The sequence below is a fragment of the Gekko japonicus genome, unplaced genomic scaffold, assembly GCF_001447785.1.
Source record: "Gekko japonicus isolate JY-2015 unplaced genomic scaffold, Gekko_japonicus_V1.1 scaffold4, whole genome shotgun sequence".
NCBI lineage: Eukaryota > Metazoa > Chordata > Lepidosauria > Squamata > Gekkonidae > Gekko > Gekko japonicus.
The window spans coordinates 1,899,251-1,918,657 of record NW_015165234.1 but is presented as its reverse complement, the minus strand read 5'-3'; the positions used below and the strand labels follow the sequence as shown (position 1 = coordinate 1,918,657).

General features: G+C 41.0%; 1 protein-coding gene across 2 annotated transcripts in view; it reads left to right on the top strand.

The window, feature by feature from the left end:
- KDM6A (lysine (K)-specific demethylase 6A) overlaps nucleotides 1-19,407 on the top strand; it is a 262,078-nt gene that overhangs the window by 137,909 nt on the left and 104,762 nt on the right. For both annotated transcript variants that reach the window (XM_015409805.1, XM_015409804.1), the window contains exons 6-9: nucleotides 2,929-3,049; nucleotides 12,737-12,791; nucleotides 14,963-14,997; nucleotides 17,446-17,539. In XM_015409805.1, the coding sequence (XP_015265291.1) occupies nucleotides 2,929-3,049; nucleotides 12,737-12,791; nucleotides 14,963-14,997; nucleotides 17,446-17,539 (305 nt within the window). The remainder of the gene's footprint in view (nucleotides 1-2,928; nucleotides 3,050-12,736; nucleotides 12,792-14,962; nucleotides 14,998-17,445; nucleotides 17,540-19,407) is intronic.

Sequence of the window (19,407 nt, the reverse complement as noted above, 5' to 3'; positions counted from 1 at the left end):
CCCCTATTTCAACCCATAGAACTTCCAGAAGCGAATCCAATTCACTTAGCCTCTCAATCTTTCTAGACTTTATACCCTCTCTGACATACAGAGCTACCCCACCTCCAACCCTTCCCCCCCTATCCTTCCGATATAATATATAACCGGGAATCACCGTATCCCACTGATTTTCCTCATCCTACCAAGTTTCTGAAATACCCACAATGTCTATTTGTCCCTCCAACTCAAAGCACTCCAACTCCCCGATTTTACCTCGGACTCTTCTAGCATTTGTATAGAAACAGCTGTAATTTTCCATACAAGTTAAGCCTGCAACCTTCCTCTTGCTATCTCGAGACTTTGTCAGGCAGTCCATGTCTCCGTGGACAATTTCAATCCACTTCTCTGCAGAAAAGCAATAGGTACCCCCTCATCTCTCTGAGATGAACCAACCCGAACCAGAGACCTTTCATCTCTTGTCGGCTTTCCCCCAATATTCAGTTTAAAAACTGCTCTGCCACCTTTTTGATTTTAAGCGCCAGCAGCCTGGTTCCTTCTCGGGACAAGTGGAGACCGTCTCGCCTGTACAGCTCCCTCTTGTTCCAAAAAGCATCCCAGTGCCTAACAAACTTGAACCCTTCCCCCCTGCACCATCGTCTCATCCACACATTGAGACTCCTGATCTGTGCCTGTCTCTCCAGCCCTGCGCGTGGAACAGGTAGCACTTCTGAGAAAGCTACCTTGGAGGTCCTGGACCTAAGTTTCCTGCCCAGCAACCTAAATTTCTCCTCCAGGACCTCACGACTGCATTTCCCCACATCGTTGGTGCCGACATGCACCACGACCACTGGCTCCTCCCCAGCACTATCTACCAGCCTATCTAAAACACGCATAATGTCCGCTACCTTCACACCAGGCAGGCAAGTCACCATACGGTCAGTATATGGGTTCGCCACTGAGCTGTCTACCTGCTTAAGGATCGAATCACCAAGAGCCCCCCTCCCACCCTGCCCAGGGATGGTTCCTTGGTGCGAAAGGATACCCGCTCACCAGCTGGGGAAGAGGTCCCTTCTGAGGGCACATTCCTCTTATCCTCAGCACGGTGCCCTGTTTCTCCTTGACCCTCATGCTCCCTGACAGCGGCGGGGCTGCCAAATCCAGAGTGGGACATATCTATCAAGTCCCCGAGAGTCTTTTCTGTGCGCCTAACTGACTGTCTCTGCTTCTCCAGGTCAGCCACCTTGGCCTCAAGGGAGCAAACATGCTCCCTGAGAACCAGGAGCTCCTTGCACCGAGCACACACCCAAGACTTCTGTCCAGTGGGCAGATAGTCATATATGTGACACTCAGTTCAAAACACTGGATAGCCCCCAACCCCCTGCTTCCAAATTGAAGCTGAAGTGTTGCAGTTTCCATAACATTGGTAGCATCTTGAGCATATCCAGTGGGAATCCCAGATGTCTCCTGGGGAAAGCTGTACCATGAGACATCCAGACCTTTCCCTGGAGCTTGCTGAGATGCTGTGGTTGCTATGGCTGACATAACATCTTAGCCTCACCTGGGAGGATGGTGACTTTCATCAAACCAAAGTGCCCCCCTCCTTCAGCATAATGGGAGGGACAGCAAATATATACTACATGCCACAATTAAATTTCTAAATATTGTGGCAGTCTGGTTCGTGGGATTTGTAAAGCTCTGAGAGGCAGGGTAATTTTCAAAGAACTGTGAGTTGTGATTACAGAATTGATTCACCTCCCCTTTCTAGTTATGCAGCTCCCTCCCTGTGTCCACTGAAAGAACACTCCTAAGAGCTGAGTGGGCCCATGGAAATTATTGAGGTAACAGCACAAAAAGCAGGGACTGCAGCTGGAGGAGGAGAATCCACATAAATTACAGATTCCCTGATTATGCAAACAGAAGTGTTTTCCATTGGTGCAAAGATGCTTGATTTAGATCCACCCCAAAGTTTCTTGGTTTCCATCATTTCCTAGCTAAGATATTTTAAGATAAAAACAGATAGAATCATAGAACCACAGAGTTGGGAGGGACCTCCAGAGTCATGTAGTTCAAACCCCCTACACAATGCAGGAAATTCACTGCTGTTCTATGCCCAGAAGATGGCAAAAAACCTCCAGGATCTCCAGCCGAACTGGACTGGAGAAAAATTCCTTCCCCAAAGTGGCAATCAGCATTTCCCTGGGTATGTAAGAAAGGGCCACAAGAACTAGGCACTGATGCATCCCTTCCTGCCCTCCCTCTCATGATCTGCCTAAGTTCACAGAATCACCATTGCTGTCAGATGGCCATCTAGCCTCTGTTTGAAAACCTCCAAAGGAGAGCCTGCCACCTCCCAAGGAAGCCTTCTCCACTGAGGAACTGCTCTAACTATCAGAAAGTTCTTCCTAATGTGTAGCCGAAAACTCTTCTGATTTAATTTCCACCTGTTGGTTCTGCTCCGTCCTTCTGGGGCAACAGAAAACAACTCCATACCATCCTTTATATGACAGCCCTTCAAGTACTTGAAGATGGTTATCGTATCACCTCTCAGTCATCTCCCCTCCAGGCTAAACATACTGAGCTCCTTCAACCTTTTCTTCATTCCTTCAACCTTTCATTCATTTGCTACTACTATTAAATATTACAGCAAATGCAAGATTATATTCTGAAACTGAAAAATAAGTATTACTGTATGAGTCTCCAAAATGCATTGTCCGTTTTCAAGATCATTATACTCCAGTTATAAAATACATGGGTGTTTCTCTTTCACTATTTCCTCAGTCTATATTGGAGTATCAAATGCAATGTATGAGTCAATCAAATAAGCATTTTTCAGAGTACTTCATTCAGTTCATGGGCATTATTGTATAAAATGTGGCTTTCTCAGGAAACTTACTTTGCAGACAACTTAAAATATACTAACAAACATTTTAATCTCTTTTTCCTCCTCAGGGCAATTAAAGCATTTCGGGAGGTGCTTTATGTTGATCCCAGTTTTTGCCGCGCCAAGGAGATTCATTTACGACTTGGGCTTATGTTCAAAGTGAACACAGATTTCGAGTCTAGTTTAAAGGTAGGAGCTTAAATTTTATAATGATAAGCCAGCATTTTCTTCATTTGCATGTGCTTCATTTTTCACTATAAAAGAATATATAACTTTGGTTCACTGTAATTTGTTTTGTTGTTTGTGATTGTACTGGGATGAGACCAAGATTTAGTTATGAAATTCTAGGATCTGTCTTGCAAGCTCTGCAGTAAAATAAGTGAAACGTTTTAAGTTTACTTTCAAACTTCACCCCATGGAGAGAGGACTATAAAACTGTATTCATGAACTGTGGACCTTATCTTACCCTGAATACTTGTGCACAGATGTAAAGCCTTGCTCATTAGAATTGATTTAATTTAGTGCCTGAGGAGCCACTTTCCCTGGGCTCCCTAAATGCTCTGTAAGAACAACAGTAGTAGGTGCAGGACCCTGACCTGGATATAGGGGTGTGCAAGAAAAAAAAATAGACATTTTTCAGATTTGAGTATATCAGACCCCAAAAATATCAGTAAATACCAAATTTCCTGAGTACCGATACCGGTATAGAATTCAGACCTGGGAAATATTTGGTATTTCCAAATGTCTTTGGGTCTGTTATACCTACAGAGAGGAAAGGGAGAGCAAGAAGGCAGTTTTAAATGCCTTCCCTCCCGAAGCAGCCCAGCCACTTCCACCTGGTCAGTTTCACTCCCCAAGGGTCAGCTTTTAGGTTTAGACCATTTAAACCTAATAGCTGACTAGCAGAGGTGAGTGAAACTGACCAGTGGAAATGGCCCTGCGGCTGGGGAAGGAAGAGAGAGAAGGCATGTTTAAATGCCTCCCCTTTCCTCCCCCAGCCTCCCCATTGCAGCAGAGGGGGGCTGGAGAAGGAAAGAAACAGCGAAAAGGTACTTAAACATGCCTTTCCTTCCCCAGACACCCACTGTCATGCTGAAATGCCTATCAGCCATTAAACTGGTCAGTTTCACCCCCTTCACTTGGAAGTGGAGGGGAGTAAAACTGAGCAGTTTAATGGCTAAAAGAAGAAATTGGATTTATACCCCGCCCTTCACTACCCAAAGGAGTCTCAGAGTGGCTTACAATCTCCTTTCTCTTCCCCTCCCCGCAACTGAAACCCTGTGAAGTAGGTGGGGCTGAGAGAGCTCTTTCAAGAACTGCTGAGAGAACAGCTCTGAGAGAGCCATGACTGACCCAGGGTTACACCAGCAGGTGCATGTGGAGAAGTGGAGAATCAGGTCTTCCAGACTGGAGTCCACGCTTCTAACCACTACACCAAACTGGCTTTTGAAGGGAAGGGAAGGCATTTAAACATGCCTTCTCTCTCTCTGTGTCTTTCCTTCCCCAGCCGCCACCCCCTGCAGCAGGGAGGCTGGGGAAGGAGAGCGAAAGAGAGAGAAGGCATGTTTAAATGCCTTCCCTTTCCTTCTTCACCCTTCCCATCATGGGGGGGGGGGCTGGGGAAGGGAGGAGAGGAAGAGAAGACATGTTTTAATTCCATTCCTTCACCAGCCTCCCTGCTGTGGTGGGTGGCTGGGGAAGGAAAGGGAAAGCATTTAAACACGCCTTCTCTCTCTCTCTCTCCTTTCCCACCCCCCCTCACAGCGGGGCAGCTGGGGAAGAGGAGAGAGAGAGAGAAGGCATGTTTAAATGCTTTCCCTTTCCTTCCAGCCATTAAACTGGTCAGTTTCACTCCCCTCTGTTTTTTTCAGGCTCAGCTATATCAGGAGCCGAATACATGTCTTCAGCTTACATGATACCCGGAAAATACCGATAAGGTATTTTTCAGTTATTTATTCGGCTTGGTTTATGCTGAATGCACACAGCCCAGTATCATCAGAAGTTTACCATCTCGGAAGTTAAGCAGGGTTGGCCCAGACTACCAAGGGATATCAGGGTCACGACATGGCGGAAGGCAATGGCAAGCCACTTCTGAACATCTCTTGCCTTGAAAACCTCACGGGGTCACCATAAGTCAGCTGTGACTTGACAGCAAAAAGAGAGAGAGAGAGAGAGAGAGAGAGAGAGAGAGAGAGAGAGAGAGAAGTTGGACACCAAAGAGCAGGGAGGAGGCTTTAATACCTTGTGCCCCCATTGTATGTTTGTAAGCCCCATTCCTACCAAGAGATGATCTGGGAGCTGCATTCCATTTGGGCAGTGTGAGAAGCCCCACCTCCTGGAGACAGCTGCAGCCTCTACTTCAGCCTCTACTTCTTAGCGGTTCAGTTCTTGAAGGGACTACTTTCTCTGGGCTTGCTGTAAACTCATTAAGGGTAGCATTAACAGTGGTAGGGAGACCACAGAGCAATTTTTAAAAAGAATTCTGGTTTTCCCCACTGTTTTCAATTTATCCCCCTCCCTTCCCCTATTCTCTACTTCTCCTCCCTATATGTACTAGATTGTATCTTCTTGTGAGCAGTCGGGGATGAGTGGGGGAGACAGCAGACAAAGAACCTTTCTTCTCTTCCAGTGCATCTGACTCTTTTAATGTTTGTAGTGGTGTAGTGGTTAGTGTTGGACAAAGATCTGAGAGTCCCAGGTTCAAATCCCTGCTGTTACAGTGAAGCTTGCTGGGAGACCTTGAGCCAGTCACACACTCTCAGCATAGCCTGCCTTGTAGGGTTGTTGTGATGATAAAATACGTGAGAGGAGAATAACATAAACTGCCTTGAGTCCCCACTGGGGAGAAAGGCAGAGTATAAATGAAGTTAGTAAATATCCTGTTTTTCTTCTGCTATGGAATTCAAGGCAGGGTTCCCTTGGAGTATGCAGGGTTCCCAGGAGGTTTCTCATTCACACATTACCTGCTGGTCCTTTGCTGGTTTGGCCAATCCAGAACATGTGGCACTAGCACAGAGCACAAGAAATATGGAAGGGGATAAGGGAAGCCTTTTGTTACTTAGATTATTTAGTCTTCACTGATCTCTATGAACTTGACAGCCAGATGCCAAAATAACAATCTGAACTTATTAATGGATCTGAAGGGGGTACTTGGGGGGGAGTTACCCAGCGGCACCCACTAGAATGTGATGTCCTGCAGGGTACAATCCTCTCCCCCATGCTGTTCAATATCTATATGTGCCCCCTTGCCAGGTACTTCAATAACTCAGCATCGACAGCAGGTCCTTAAACAGGTTCAGCTTTATTGATCAGAGCAAGGTGAAGTCATCTTAGACTCTTTGAGTCAGGAATGAGGCATACAAAATGGCTATAGTAATTATAGTGGGTTTATACAACACCCCCTGACACCTAGGAGCCAATAAGCAATTAATGTGGAGCACAGGGAACTGGTTAACTGTTCAGAGGTGAGCAGGAGACAGCAGAGGCTTTGCGCCAAAGCAATGAGCGCTCAAGGCCAACGGCTAGATAAGAGAGGCAGAAGCGAGAAACAGCTGCAGAGCATTACACATACCAGAGTCAGGGGAAAACACCATGGCAGGGCTACCTGACATCCCGCCCCCCGCCCCCGGCTTGTCGGGGAAGCGAGAGTGGAAGAGGCGGACCAAGCAAGGAGCCCGCACATCAGAGGCCTTAACCCATTCCATGTGTTCAGGGCCAAAATCTATCAATTCCACAAGATAATACAAGCAGTTATGTTTAAGGTGAGAGTCCAAGTTCTGGGCAATTTCAAAATGCAGCTGTCCATCCACCATCATGGGAGGGGGGGCTGGGCCCGTGCTGGGCACCAGACGTTCGGCCCCGGATCCTTCCTGAGAAAAGTGAAACACAGGATGGACATGTTTAAAAATCTTAGGAAGGTCCAGTCCAACAGTGATGTCATTGATTTTCCGCACGACAGTGAAAGGACCAATGAATTTCCAACCCAATTTACGGCTAGGTTGTAAGAGTCTCAGATTCTTAGTGGAGACGTACACCCTGTCCCCAACCTGCAGCTCCCAAGCCGGGAGACATTTACGGTACGCCTGTGCTTTATAAGTAGCTTTGGCTTTGTCCAATGTCTGCTGTAGGAGCGGCCAGGCATTTTTAACATGGCGCTGCCAGTCCTCAATGCTCCCCTCCCCCGGTGCATCCTTGGGAACCAGGGAAGGGGGAAGCCTTCGTAGCCATGCACCACTTGAAATGGGGAGACCCCCGTGAACAAATGAACCACGTTATTGCAGCAATACTCTGTGTAAGGGAGCAACTCCACCCAGTCGTCCTGTTGAAAATTAGTAAAACAATGCAAGAATTGTTTGAGAGTTTGATTAACCCGTTTGGTCGTCGGTTTCTGGGTGGTAGGCACTGCTGAGGGCCCGTTCAACTCCCAGGGCCTTCAGCAATTCACCCCACAACTTAGCCACGAATTGAGACCCCCCTGGTCAGAGACCACCTTCTTCGGGATCGAATGGAGTTTGACAATATTATACATAAACAGCTTAGCCAACTTCTTGGCAGTAGGCAATTGCTTCAGAGGGAAAATATATGCTTGCTTAGAAAACATGTCCAAAACCACACAAATGACCGTCTTCCCCCCACTAGGGGCAAATCCATGATGAAGTCCATAGACAACTTCCCACGGCCAGGTAGGAGTTGGCAGTGGTTGCAATAGTCCCGGAGGCTTTCCTGGTTGGGGGTTTACACATGAGGCAAGTGGGGCAGGACTGTACATACAAGAAAATGTCTTTTCTCATGCCCGCCCATCAAAACTGCCTTTATAAAAGATACAACATCTTTAGGTAGCTAAGATGACCCGCCAGTTTAGAACCATGAACTACTGCCATCACCTGGCTGCGCAGGGTTCTGGGAACGAAGAGGCAATGGTCCTTATACTAGCAACCATCCTGCCTCTGTTCGAGACCCCCGTCCAACTCAATTTCCGAACGATCAGAGTCAGAAAAGGCTGAGGCAAATTTGGTGGCCCAGTCCCTCCTTCCAGTGTCCTTTTCCACTTTTGCCTTACTACGTGTGACAAGGGAACATCGAGTCCACCACTCCCTCCCTCTGACTGTTGCATTGTGGGAAGCGCAAAAGAGCATCAGCTAAGGAATTTGCCTTCCCCGGGAAGTGGTGAAGTGTGAATTGAAACTTGGAAAAGAAATCAGCTGCTTGGCATTAAGATTACGGGGTGTGCGTAGAACTTCGAGGTTTTTGTGATCAGTCGAAACCTCCAACGACACCCTTGCACCTTCTAACCAATGTCTCCAAATGGATAGGGCGAGCCGGATGGCTCCAGCCTCCTATCCCAAACAGCCAAATTGTGCTCCGTGGCATTAAATTTCCGTGAGACATAGGCCAAGGGGTGCAGTTTACCATCCTCCCCCTCTTGTAGGATAGCCCCCCGCATCGCCACATTCAGCACGTCCACGTGCACAATTAATTCTTTGTTTTCATCTGGATGGGTCAACACAGGTTCGGATGTGAATAAAGATTTAAGTTTGTCAAAAGCCACTTGACATTCTGAGGTCCACGGCACCTGAGCACCAGGCTTTGTGCTTTATGGTCCCTTCCCCTTATTTTTTAACAAGTCAGTGAGGGGAAGGCTGACCCAGGCGAAATTGGTGATAAAATTTCGATAAAAATGTGAAAATCCAAGGAAGGATTGAAGTTGCCTCCTAGTGCGAGGGCTTCCCACCCCAGGACATCCCGCACTTTCGCCGGATCCATTTCTAACCCCATAGGGGATATGCGGTAACCCAAAAAGTCTATTTCCCTTTTGTGGCACTCACATTTGGACAGCTTGGCAAACAGCTTATGCTTGTACAAAGTCTAAATAATACCTGAAAAATAGCAGTAAGTTATTTTTCATGGGGGGGGGTTGGCTCAGTTTATGTCGAATGCACACCCCTAGTTATTTATTTCTTTAATATCCAAATGTACATAATGCCCATCTGAATTCTCCTCAAAATCTTGGCTATGGTAAAATTTCACTGGCATTTTCTTTCACCTTTTCATTGCACAATTAATATTGACTTGTGTTCAACAAAGTTATTACCCTAACATCTTCTCTGTAGTTACATGATTGGAATATTGCAGTACGAGAAGAACATTGGTCTGTGCTCATTGGAGACCAAATCTGTTCCATTCATAATATGCAAATAAAGTGCTTTGCTCACCTTTTTTGTCCTGTTCATTTAGTCGGTTTTCCTGTTTTGATTGTGCATGGAAGGGAGTGTTTGTGCCTTACAATCCTCCTTTTAAAAAAAAAAAAAAAGATGAATTCCGATTTTGAAGGACTCTAGAGAGTAAACTAATGAGTTGATTTAGCAGCGTGTGCTGCACATCCTCCCACCCTTGCCCTCAGCATGCCTGTCAGATGGAGCCTTGGCTGTCTGCCAGCATTTTGATTACGCAAGGCTTTCCGTGTCCTAGTTATCGAAACAAAAGACTGTTCTCAGGATCAGGCATCACACCTAGTTCACACAGTTAGAAAAACAATTTCTGAGAGTTGAACTCAACTGGGATAAGACTTTTCCATTGTGGTAAGTTCATGTCAAAATTGTCAGGTTTCTAAAGTTTTTTTATATATATAATGAAATGCAGACTTCTTGAACTATTATTGGGAAACAGGAAAATAAAATTCCAGCGCATCCATGTAGTTGATGTGGACTTAGAAAAGTGTCTGGAAAGCATTCTGAATTAACTTCTGCTGCTATATGAATGATATTTTTGAAGTATCTTGAAATGAAGTTGCAGAATTATAGAATAACTGAGAATCATTCTAGCCCTGAGCAGCTTGTTAAGCATGTGCAGTGCCAAAGAGATTGTTTGTCTACATATGGGAATGTTAGCGTCTTAGATACTCAAGCATTGCACAGTCATTCTCTGTAAAGGTCACATCAGCAACTTTTGCCACAATCATATCAGCAGTCAAATGCTTTGACAAAGAATAATTTTGTGATTAAATATAAAATCCTAGTTCCTTACAAATCAAACTCTGTTGTTATCTTTGGTTGCTGTGCTAGACACTACTATTTTGAAGTATTCTGATTTCCTAGTTAAATCTTCTTACTCATGATTTGAATTTCTGTGGATGGATGTCTGCCTCGAGGTATTGTGTGTCATCTCTAAACTGCAGTGGCTTCTCCTGCATAATAACTATTTCACACAGCAGTAGCCAGCTTCAGTGCTGCAATATTTGTAGGAGGTGCAGATGTTTGCTAGCTTTGCTGCAGAGATTTGAAGCTGAATATTTAATGTGGTGTTTTTGTAGCTTATAATGCTGGAAACAATAGATATTTGGTTGAATTTTGACAAAGAACTTTTGTTCATTTTTACTATTAAATACCTCAGAAGGCGAATCTGTTCTAAATCGAGCTGGCTTTCGAGGATTGTTCTACATACATATGATTGTTCGTTTGCGGATGTGTGCCCAGACAAGAATAGGTGTTTTATTAGTAGCATTACCCACATTCATGTCTTTGGTTGGCTGCATAGTTTTACTATGTGCTATATTAAAGGATCTTGGAAAACATTTACATTTTGTAATTCTTGGTGTTTTGGGATTTTGGAATTGTATGCAACAAAATGGTGTGGTAAGATTTATTAATTAATAGAATATTCTTGTTTAGAAATGGGTTTGTTTGTGCATTTTATTAGTACCACTCACTATAGAAATATTAAGAAGCCATCTTTAATTCTAACTTCATCTAGATGTTTAGTAGCACTAGTTATTGACTGATCTTGTATTGGCAAGATTAAAAGTTTAAAGATATATATATCTTTAAAAGAAATAATACAAAGTAGTCTTGTTAGAGATTTATTTTTAGCGTTGAGATTATTAACAAGGAATGAAGCTGTTTGTGCATGAATAGATTTCTGTTGTTTTTGTAAGACTGTCAAAATACATTGGTTTCTGTAACACCTTTAAAAAATCTTAATTTGCATTTTTGTAGATTACCTTGATAGATCAGCATGTTAATAATATGTAACGAAAACTTTTTAAATACCTGATGGTAGTGTTTCATTTATATGACAGAAGTGCGGGCATGCTTACAGTATAAAATATTAGCAAGTTATAATTTTGATAGAGTAAGTGAATATAAGTTACTTACCCTGAACCTTAAATTATGTTTGCATGTAATAAGTTGCTCCTGTTGACTTGTTTTGAAGATGGCAACATACCATTAGCTGTTACTGCACTGACAATGTTAGGTAATGATGTCTAGTTTTATTATTGAGTATGATATGTTGTAATGTTTTAAAACTTACTTCTGGAAATCTAAATATTTCTGTGGATATAAAAAGTGTAATCTGGAACTATCTACTCCTAATTAATGTGATACTTGGAGTAATTTGTGTGTTTCCAAAGCTTGTCTGATTATTAAACCAAGTTGTGGTGTGAACGTGCTGTGAAAGACTTCCCATGCTCTTTAAGTGCATGAGGTTTTCCCCATTCTGTAACACTGAGCATTTCTATGTTTTTAGATATTAATCAACTACATAGGTGAAACTGGGTGTACATATGAATGACTGTTTATTTAGGAAAATCGAATTTGGCAGATTTTAGGATGTGTGATCCCCCATCAGGGGGATGAAACTTCAGAAACTGATTATCAGAATCTTCAGCCACTGGTATTTATAAAATTAGCCTGTTATGGACAGGTTGGGTTCAGCCTCTCCCTAAGAGCAGCCAGTGAGAGTGGATGGAATGTTCAGAGAAGGAGACTTGGAAAAACAGCAGTTGAGAAAGTAGTGAGGGGTTAATAGTAGACAAGTAGACCGTTTAAGTGCTGAGGTGAAAAGAGGGTTTTCTGACTGAGGGGGACTGTATAGAAGAGCTGCTTGGAACAGGCTGCAAATAGTAAATTTGTAACTGAAGGATCCTAGTTGTAGGTATAGGACCTCAGTTCCAAAGTTCAGTGGAAGCGAAACGTTGTTTCTTATACTTTACTTTCTTCAAGGATTTGTTCTTATAAATAAAAGTTTCTTGTTTTGATTAACCCTGTGGGCTGCATGTCTAAGGGAAAGAAACACACACACCATTTAATATCTTGGTGTATACACATATAGGATATGAATGAATGGTGGCAGCGAGTGAATGGAATAGTGTTTGAGCAAAAAAGAAAAAGAAAAAAAAAGAATAGTGTTTGAGCCCTAATCCCAATAGCTCTGTGTGAGTGAGGGCTGATTATTAAAGGGGTCTAGACTACCCTGTCTGTGGATGTCTCTGGAAGTGAGAGAGGGAAGGGGACCTGTGTGCGATGGTCATGACGCTCTGTTGATTATGAAGGAGACAAGAAAAGTGGCAAGTGTGAGGTCCTGACCAATGTATAACCCATAACCTGAAGAAGAGAGGTTGTAGAGGGTGAAAGGCACTCTGTGTGAGTGGAAGGGGGCTTCACATGGCCCCTTTATATTTCAGTCTTACACATTTCTGAACACCAGAATGCAATATATCCTGTTCTGTATTGCAGTTTCCTTTTGGACGAGTGGATAACATGAACAAGACATAGGTGATAATAGTCCTTCAGATTTTACTTTTTTCCACATTAATTTTTCATTCCGTCATGTTTCTCTATGTACGATGCTGGCGTCATTTCAGATAATTGGTTGAGAAAGAAAGGTTATATATTGCTATAGATTATCTGCTTTCATCTGCAGTTAACTTCAGTCACTTGATGCACACTAGATCATATTATCAATGTATTTTCTGCTAAAGAGAGTGAATAGTTTACTGTCTTTTAAAATCATTTTAATATATGTGTGCAATTTTTCAAATGGGGGAGAAAACTTTGTATGTTTAAGTGAGTTGGATGATTTCTCTGTTCTATTTTGCAGCATTTTCAGTTAGCTTTGGTTGACTGCAATCCTTGCACTTTGTCTAATGCTGAAAGTAAGTAGTTCAAGGGCTTGTTAAGTCTGTATTTGTTCTTGTTATTTCTTAGATTTATTTAATCATCTGTATCAGCCCTTTCTACCAATATTGGCACCCAAGGTACCAATGTATAGAATCATTTGAAAGCAAAATAATTAATTTTAAAAAGATTTAAAATAGGATACAAGTAGCACAGTTTGGAAGCCTGTAGTACAAAACTTTCAAAAGTCTTAATCAGAACAGCTCTGCTTCTACTATGCAAGGATATGGTTAATATGGCCCTCTACTTCAGAAATAGTTGCCGAGCACCCTCAGTAGTAGATGTCAACAATCCCTGCCATAGTGCTCTTCCTGTCTCAGCCCACCATTAAGTTCCAGCTGCTCCTTTTCCTTCTGTAGCAGTGCTGGAGTACTGGGAGAAAACTGACAAAAATCTCAAATGGTTTTAGTGTTGCCATGGCACCATAGCCATTGCTGTGTTCTATATAGAACAAAGTTTGAGTGCAGTGGCACCTTTAAGACCAACAAAGTTTTATTCAAAGTGTAAACTTTTGTGTGCAAAGCACACTTCTTCAGACAAATGGAATAAAATTTCCTCAAGGGCTACTTACAGGGAGGGGGGGGGAGCTGTTAGGAGGGACCACTCAAAGCCAAGAAAGCTTTGTTGGTCTTAAAGGTGCCACTGCACTCAAACTTTGTTCTGCTGCTTCAGACCAACACAGCTACCCACCTGTGTTCTACATAGCACCTCATAGAGTGACATTAAATTACAAGTAGTATTTTTAAAAACACTATAAAATCAAACATTGATTCAGAGCAAGAACTTTGGTTCAAGTGCTTTCTTGAGGCTTTTAAAGGCTATTTTTTATGGATAACAACTGGATTCCACAAATAAAATTGAAATGATATGGTTTAATTTTGTTTAGATAGATAAAAGAACACCAGCAGTATAGTATTAAAAAACCATGAGGCATGGGAATTCTCAGTCTCCCTTCTCCTCTACTTTCTCATTCCCTCTCCCACGCTCTCATATGTCTTTGTAACTGTTGCCTTGAAGTCCTAATGGGGCAGAAAGGTGGGACACAAATGTTTTATAAAAGTTTAAATACTTTAAAATAAAATGTCCTTTCACTGGCTGTCCTTATTTGTTTTCTTGGAGCTGGCATAGTACGTTCTACCTTCGTGTGTACTCCCCCCCCCCTTCAGCTGAAACCCTCGCCATACCCTTCCAGCCATTGTTTTCTACCTCTGATCAATTGCCTGTCCTTCTGCCCAGGTTTTTCCATACCTGTTATTTAGCCCTTACTGCACAGACATCACTTTCTTCTATAGCTTTTAACACCCACTAATTTTTAAGCTGTTTATATTTCTCTACACATCTGAAAGTTACCCAAAGTTTGCAGGGACACAAAAGAGACCTTTTATCTGTTCAGGTGCACCTCTCTAACAGATTGTCTTCACTGTGGGATCACCCATTCAGTGTCTTCTGAGATAAAGCTGCTTTGAACTGTGTACTTTAACATGGTAGATCCAAAGAGCTCCTTCAGCTCCTAATGGAATTTTTGCCTTTTTTGAGCAGCATATCCCCATGCCAGATCATAAACTGATTGGTGACCTGCAGGTAGCTTGTCCGGTTAATTTAAATCAGTTTGCAGTTCTTTACCACTAAAATTCCTCAACTTTGCTCATTGTCTTCCCTGATTCCTTCCTAAGCCCTGCCTCATCTATCTGGCCTTTTTCTTGTTCTTCACTGGATCTATCCAGTGATATACTATGGTGATGTACATGATTTTCCATTCTTTATTTTTACCTTCACAATTGTGAGGTAGTTTAGGCTGAGATTAAGTAGACCAAGATCATTCAGTAACTTTCATGGCTATATGTGTGCAACCAGTTTTTGGAAATTTGTGGGAGGATTTGAGTCTGGGACCATTTTATTTTATTATTATTATTATTATTATTATTATTATTATTATTATTATTCCCCACCTTCCCCGGAAACAGGCTCAGAGCGGCTGTTTTTGTAAAGGATGGGTCTATCTGTTGTCTGAGAGAAGACCCTTCTGTATGGCATTGCTCGATTCAGTGTCTGTACAGAGAGACATGAGGTTATAAATAGATGCACATAGATAACTTCGTACTTATTTTGCTTGAACTTATTGTTCTTTATATCTTCCCTACTTTTGCAGTTCGATTTCACATTGCCCACTTGTATGAAACCCAGGTAAGTGTTATGCATGTTTTGTTTGTTAAATCTAAGTTGGTATGAAATCTTGTAGACAGTAATGCCAAGCTGAAGAGAGTGATTTTCATGAAGTATTTGCCATCATTGAGAAGTCTTTCTGCTCTTCCCAGCACTTCACCTATTCAAAACGTTTTGCCCTTGTTGTAATGGGCTGTATTTGTCCTCCTTGGTGTCAGCACATAACCAAATCTGGCATAATTCCATCCACTTAGTGATCCATGATTGGCTAAGATCACTTTGTTTAGGAGAAAGAAACTCTAACAAGGTTTTCCCCTCTTGGAAAACCTTTGTCAAAGTAAGAACAAATGCAGGGTAGAAATAAGGCAGCAAACAAGACCAAAAAAAGTTAAGGTTCCGTTTTATAGTTGGGTTGATGATATTCTTACCCCAGCAGTCTTTCACACTGAAAATCAACATGAGTAAATGTTCAGTACAACTCCAACAGCAAGCAAACTGTAACCAGATTTTCCTTCATATGGAAACAGTTTTTTGGAGGGGAAACGTCCTCCCTGTTTTGGGCTGTAATTATGTAATTAGAGGTAAAATACAGAACTTTTCTATATCTCCTTTTGCGCAGCCTCCATATCACAGTCTCTGTATCTCCCTTCAAACTGAGAGTCAGTGAAGTGACATTCTACTGACTGTGGTGTTGTTGTTTTTTACTTTGTTCCTTGAAATACCTCCTAAACCTTGAAAGTGTGCCATGATATCATCCTTTCTTTTCTATGGATCTGTGTGAAGCAAGAGTGAGAACCACCAATGTTGTTACTGTTCTGTATTAATTTAATGTGGAAAATAAAAATATTTTGTTTACTCTGTATGCCATACTGTAGGTAGTATTGTCTTATAAGTAAAAATTAGGGAGTACAAGGAACTGTGTGGCAGGAGGAGGGGGGCAGAGAAAAATTTGAAAGATTCCTCTAAGAGGAATCCCTCTCCAGGATTTCATGAGCTATTGGGGGCTTCTACAGACTAATTTCCCCTTCCCTACCCTTAATTTATTTAGCTGCTCTCAGTATTCTGTGTCAATTAGAGCATGCTCTGTCCTCATCAGGACATTTCAGGAGTTTTATTTTGGTTAATTTAGATATGTTTTGCGGGCATGGGGATTCCTTCAAGTATACAAAAAGCCCAACTTGTCTCACTTTACTAATAGATAACAGCAATTCTTAAAATATAAAATAAAATCTAGCATACAATTTGTTTCAAAGTTATTTTATATCCTTTTAAAAAGAGGGTATGCAATGCATTGGAGCAAAAACGTAAACCTCCATCAGTCTGAAAAATCCATTATATTAAAAGAATTAGTATTGTTCTCATAAAACTCACTACTTGTAACTCAGACTAAATTGTCATGTCACCCATTAGATATTTAAAAGAAACTTGAAAAGGATCTTGATCTTAGGTTATCATACGTGAGTTGAATAAGCATAACATATGTAACTTGAATAAGCATACCATATTTGAAGAAATCACAATTACAGATAATACAATAATGTAGAAACAATAATATAGTTGTCCTAAGGTACCTCAACTAAAAACTGTTAAAGATTGGAAACTAGTTGTTTTGTGTCTGCATATACATGGATCTAATAGGATATCATGTACAATTTTGATTGTGTTATTCCCTCCCCCCCTTTACTTGTGTCTTTCTAATTCAGTGTGTTTCCTAATGAATGGCTAGATCTCACTGTCTGTGATGACTCAGCCAGTCTTCTGGCCTCAGTATCAAGCACATAATAAACATGTTGCATGATCTGTTCAGTATTTGCAGTGCTGCTCTCAAAAGGCTGAAGTTGTTAGACAACTTGCAACTGTTTGCATTACAGCAACTTTTTAAAATCTCAGCTACAAAAGGAGGAAAATAGTGTCCTCACAAACATCCTATACTTTTCTCTGCTGGTTTTTATGTGCTTTGTGAAATAGTTAATTAATCCTAGTCTGTAGAATGCCAAGATACAGAAAAAGACAGTGCCTTAGTATCACTTGACAACTAGTTGAATTGAATAGCATCTCTGGTGCCTTATGGAATGGGGCTCATTAATTTCCTATAGCCTTTCTTTTCTCTTTAGCAACCTATATCAAGAATGCCTCCATTTTGGAGTAAAGTTTGGACATTCTAAATTTATAAGGTAGATAATACTGTCATTAGCACCGTATAGCATCCCAAATGTAGCAGAATAAAGGATCACAATCAGCAAAATCAAGAGAAATGATAGACCTACAATTCACTAGATTAAATAAATAAATCTGAATTGACTGTTCTTTTTGCTGTTAATTGTATTGAAGCTGGTGTTTTATTGGAGAAAGCAGCATTCTGCTTTAGTGCTGAATATCATTAATATTCATTTCTGTTTTTAATTACAGTACTGCCCGCCTGAATTTATAAATTTAAAGTTGTAATTTCTTTTTTTGCTCTTGTTTAAGAGAAAATATCACTCTGCAAAGGAAGCTTATGAACAACTTTTACAGACTGAAAATCTTCCTGCACAAGTGAAAGCAACTGTGTTACAGCAGTTAGGTATGTAAAAGACTGGGGAGGAGAAATAAATATAAAGTGGTGTTTTTTGTGCAGTCTGTTGCATTGACAGGACATTTCAACGTATCCAACTTGAAATATCATAAGTTTCCACTGGAAGGGTATTGGTCCTAATCTAAGCATTGGTGGCCAATGACAAAGTTTTTTGCTTTTATTTATTACTATCTGTGTTAACCCATTTATAAATTTAAATAAATAAATAAATAAATAAAAAATAAATATTTCTATGAAATATTCAAAATAAAGTTAGCATTCATAGTCTAGAAATGTGAAACTTAATTGCTTTAGCTGCTTTTTAGTTTGTTACCACTCTTAGATCTTACCTTAATGTTGGGCCTCAAGGTCTACAGGACTGTAGAAGAAAATTGTGCAGATACATTAAATACCCCCCAGAATAACACACAAAATTGGCATTACTTGAAAGCAAGTATCACTGTGACTACCAGATCCCTAACATAGTACAACTAACAGCAGTTTTCTGGTTGGCAGGATGGTAGAATTAAGCCCTTTCTATCTGTCTCAGTTTGGCTGGGTGGAGCAAATTCCAAGCTGCTACAGTATACTACTTGTTAAAGATGACTTAAAAGAATGAGGTGGAACTTTGCTCCATTTGTCTTCCTTTTGTTGACAGGTGTTTATAGAGCAGTGGAGCTGGATAGATGTAACATCATCTCCTTCAGTATTGGAGCTTCTGGTTAGCAACCTCATGTTCTATAGGCATACCTTTAACAGTGTATTTTCAAAATGTGGGTTAATTTACTTCATATACAGTCTGCCTTTCTCACTAAGATTAAAAGGGAATTACATAAATTGTAAACAAAAAACCCCGATACAATCAGAGCAGTATACATGCAGCATGAACAGCTTAATACAATGAGATTTCAAAATTAGAGCAGTGTCCTAAACAGTTTACTACACACAATAAACTAATAGATACAACGAACAATGGAACAAAACTTCATTACAAGATTAGAGAAACAGTTGAATAGTATGGTATGTATAGCAAACAAAGCAATGAAAACTCCCTGAAAATTTGTCATGAATTATGACCCTATTTCCTTTATAAAAGCCCATCCTGAACAATTCTGTTTTGTATATTCTGTGAAATGATAAAAAGTGTGGGAGTCTTCCTGAACTCATCAGGTAGGGATATTCCACCAAGCTGGAGCAACAACAGAGTATGCTTGAGTACCAGCTACTATTTTTTTTAAAAAAAAACTGCCCCGGAAGGCAGAATTTTATTGAAATTTTCATGTTTTGCACAAACAAACACAAAATGTATAAACACATTTCCAACACTTATTAGAACATTTTAAGTTGATTTTAGCTAACCTTTCAGGTGTTACATACCATCTATAAAACATTTTATAAACATTTTCTTTATAAGGAATAGCTTTAGTGATCTTAATATTTTTCTTCCATATTTGGTCCCACTGCTCCAAGTTAATATTATGCCCTATATTCTGCACCCATTGAATCATATTCCCTTTCGCTATCTCATCCAACAACAAATCATCAAGTAAACGTACATAAAGTCTTTGTATAAGCTTTAGATCTGTGGATATAATAATCTTTTCAATCTCTAACAAGTTTTTATAGAATCCAATTTTCTTATCTTTGGTAAATCTAGATTCTATTTGCGCTCTTTGCCACCATGGTAAATCTTCTAGTGGTTTCAAATGTTCCTCAGAGTCCAATATATCCTTCTCTGTATGTTCCTCAGAGTCCAATATATCCTTCTCTGTATTTCTTCCTGGTAAGCATTTGGGAGTGTAATAGCTTCTAGTGGGACAATCAGTTTTGATTTTTTTCGTATAGAAATGCCTGTATAGATTTTCCCAAACTTCCAT